This window comes from Cicer arietinum, chromosome 7 (genome assembly GCF_000331145.2).
Source record: "Cicer arietinum cultivar CDC Frontier isolate Library 1 chromosome 7, Cicar.CDCFrontier_v2.0, whole genome shotgun sequence".
Lineage (NCBI taxonomy): Eukaryota > Viridiplantae > Streptophyta > Magnoliopsida > Fabales > Fabaceae > Cicer > Cicer arietinum.
This window is the reverse complement of record NC_021166.2, coordinates 8846347-8846666: the sequence shown is the minus strand read 5'-3', so window position 1 is coordinate 8846666 and position 320 is coordinate 8846347. Positions and strand designations below refer to the sequence as shown.

General features: G+C 38.4%; 1 protein-coding gene across 1 annotated transcript in view; it reads left to right on the top strand.

Moving 5' to 3' along the window:
* Positions 1–320, top strand: part of LOC101502286 (transcription factor MYB1R1) — a 2346-nt gene that overhangs the window by 222 nt on the left and 1804 nt on the right. Inside the window, 2 exon segments of the mRNA XM_073370717.1 lie at positions 1–140; positions 291–319. The exon segment at positions 1–140 is cut by the window's left edge and continues 13 nt beyond it. Coding sequence (XP_073226818.1) covers positions 1–140; positions 291–319 — 169 coding nt within the window.

Below are 320 nucleotides of genomic sequence, written 5' to 3'. Positions count from 1 at the left end.
ACAGTACGAACAATCTCAAGATAACAACATCATCATCAAGGACGATACTAACAAAGACGTTCTCCCCGCCGGTTATGCCTCCGCCGACGACGCCGTTCCTCAAAACTCTGGCAAGAACCGCGACCGCGAGCGTAAACGAGGTTCGTTCAATTTTCTCCGATCGGTTAACGATTTTTTTTTAATTTAATTTTTAATCTCAGAAAAAATATAGATTATCTTATTTAATTTAATCTAATAATAGCTGTTGATGATTAAGACGTAATTATTGTTATTGATTTTGAATGGATCAGGAATTCCATGGACGGAGGAAGAGCACAAGC